This window comes from Limulus polyphemus, unplaced genomic scaffold (genome assembly GCF_000517525.1).
Source record: "Limulus polyphemus unplaced genomic scaffold, Limulus_polyphemus-2.1.2 Scaffold7654, whole genome shotgun sequence".
NCBI lineage: Eukaryota > Metazoa > Arthropoda > Merostomata > Xiphosura > Limulidae > Limulus > Limulus polyphemus.
The window spans coordinates 34,845-37,781 of NW_013673264.1; the positions used below are offsets into that span (position 1 = coordinate 34,845).

Here is a 2,937-nt window from a genome sequence, read left to right on the forward strand (position 1 = left end):
CTATTATATGTTTGTTTGTACAGTTGTGACCCACTCCATTTTACCTAGCAGTTGTTTGTTTCTATAGCAACTATTATATGTTTGTTTGTACAGTTGTGACCCACTCCATTTTACCTAGCACTTGTTTGTTTCTACAGCAACTATTATATGTTTGTTTGTACAGTTGTGGCCCACTCCATTTTACTTAGCACTTGTTTGTTTCTATAGCAACTATTATATGTTTGTTTCTACAGTTGTGACCCACACCATTTTACCTAGCACTTGTTTGTTTCTACAGCAACTATTATATGTTTGTTTGTACAGATATGACCCACTCCGTTTTACCTAGCACTTGTTTGTCTATTTGTAGAGTAATGATTAAGTAATTAATTGTTTTGTAGAGCTGAATCCATTTTCTTACATGGAATATCACTGACCACAGTCTATTAATTTAAATACTTACAATCAATGCAGGTGGCGCTATAAATGCCCAAGTTATTTTCCAGTACACGTTGACAGACGACTTTAACATAAAACTGACGTCATCGGAAAACACTAGAAAACCTGCAAACAAGTACAATAAATTAAGCATTTCCCCATAAATATACATTATGATTAACAAATTGGGTAAAAAAAATAATTTACCTTGTCAAGTGACGCCTCACGAGCTCTTGAATAAATAGTCAAACGATTATTAAACAGCTTGAACTGGATAAAAAAAATTTAGGAGAATGAATACGACAATCATGCTGCTAGTAAACCGGCTAACTTACCTATTTTCACTGTATCCATGCTTCAAATTATATAATTCTGAATATTGAAAATAATTCTTGGTTACATTTCTTTAAGTTTTTATTGATAATAAAACTATCTGAGAATAATTCAATAAAGAGGGCGTGTTGCCCCTGCTGTTTTGTGACGTAATATTTTTTGTCTATTTTTTCGAGATTTTTCTAACGCAGGATTGAGAATTTGTAAAGGGGAATTATGTTTGTTTCTGGGGGTAATTGTACCTATCCGTCCCTTGTTTTGAACTGATAGGCTAGAGCGAAGTCAGCTAGTCAAAAGTACCCACTGCCAATTCTCAGGATACACTTGTCTGACAGAATAGTGGGATTTCATTGTCACATGTAGAGTCTATCAATGAACCTAAAATGCAAAGTCACAAACCCTCAGGTTCACAACTGAAATATTGTTTGCTTGTAGTTAAGCACAAAGCCACACAATGGGCTATCTGTGCTCTGCCCACCACGGGTATCGAAACCCGGTTTCTAGCGTTGCAAGTCGGCTGTGCAACTAGGGGGCCTCAAATAGTATGGAATGAAAATAAATCTTTCAGATGAAAGGAATGAAACAGAAATAAAGATTAAACGTTTATAGCGGAAAGTAATTTACACAACAAGAGCAACTATCACTTTTACCGAACACACTCTCACAACGTTTAGTATGTAATCGTGTTTAAAGCAAGAACTGCAACATATTTCCAAAACAACGGTATTTATTTTAAATTGAAACTTATGTTATTTTAGTTTATCTCCATGAGAAAGGATTAACATTAAAAAAAACCTGTATTATCGGATACATTTCAAGCTTCAATTGTTGAAATATAGTTACTTCTTTCCTGAGAAATATCAAAAAGGAGATTTTGAATAATTCTAAACTGTATGTCACTAATCATCGTGCTGGGAATATTATTTGACCCATTAAACTTCCATCTAGACAAGATGAAAACTTCTGACTTACCATAATAACACAGTACATCACTAAACAGATAAGGTGGAACTTCTGACTTACCATAGTAACACAGTACATCACTAAACAGATAAGGTGGAAACTTCCGACTTACCGTAGTAACACAGTACATCACTAAACAGATAAGGTGGAAACTTCTGACTTACCATAGTAACACAGTACATCACTAAACAGATAAGGTGGAAACTTCTGACTTACCATAGTAACAGGGTACATCACTAAACAGATAAGGTGGAACTTCTGACTTACCATAGTAACACAGTACATCACTAAACAGATAAGGTGGAAACTTCCGACTTACCATAGTAACACAGTACATCACTAAACAGATAAGGTGGAAACTTCTGACTTACCATAGTAACACAGTACATCACTAAACAGATAAGGTGGACCTTCTGACTTACCATAGTAACACAGTACATCACTAAACAGATAAGGTGGAAACTTCTGACTTACTGTAGTAACACAGTACATCACTAAACAGATAAGGTGGACCTTCTGACTTACCATAGTAACACAGTACATCACTAAACAGATAAGGTGGAAACTTCCGACTTACCATAGTAACACAGTACATAACTAACCAAACAAAGTGGATACTTCTGACTTACCATAGTAACATAGTACACCACCAACAACCAGATAAGGTGGATACTTCTGACTTACCATAGTAACACAGTACACAACTAACAACCAGATAAGGTGGATACTTCTGATTTACCATAGTAACACAGTACACCACTAACCAAACAAAGTGGATACTTCTGACTTATCATAGTAACACAGTACACCACTAACCAAATAAAGTGGATACTTCTGATTTACCATAGTAACACAGTACACCACTAACCAAACAAAGTGGATACTTCTGATTTACCATAGTAACACAGTACGCAACTAACAACCAGATAAGGTGGAAACTTCAGACTTACCATAGTAACACAGTACATCACTAACCAAACAAAGTGGATACTTCTGATTTACCATAGTAACACAGTACATTACTAACCAAACAAAGTGGACACTTCTGATTTACCATAGTAACACAGTACACCACTAACCAAACAAAGTGGATACTTCTGATTTACCATAGTAACACAGTACACCACTAACCAAACAAAGTGGATACTTCTGACTTACCATAGTAACACAGTACACCACTAACCAAACAAAGTGGATACTTCTGACTTACCATAGTAACACAGT

The 2,937-nt window shown here is 35.4% G+C and overlaps 1 protein-coding gene across 1 annotated transcript in view; it reads right to left on the reverse strand.

The window, feature by feature from the left end:
* LOC111089859 (sodium-dependent nutrient amino acid transporter 1-like) overlaps positions 1-771 on the reverse strand; it is a 16,944-nt gene extending 16,173 nt beyond the window's left edge. The window contains exons 1-2 of the mRNA XM_022403065.1: positions 753-771; positions 443-543 (exon numbers count right to left, since the gene is read on the reverse strand). Of these exons, the coding sequence (XP_022258773.1) occupies positions 443-543; positions 753-771 (120 nt within the window). The remainder of the gene's footprint in view (positions 1-442; positions 544-752) is intronic.
* Between the last annotated feature and the right edge of the window lie 2,166 nt (positions 772-2,937).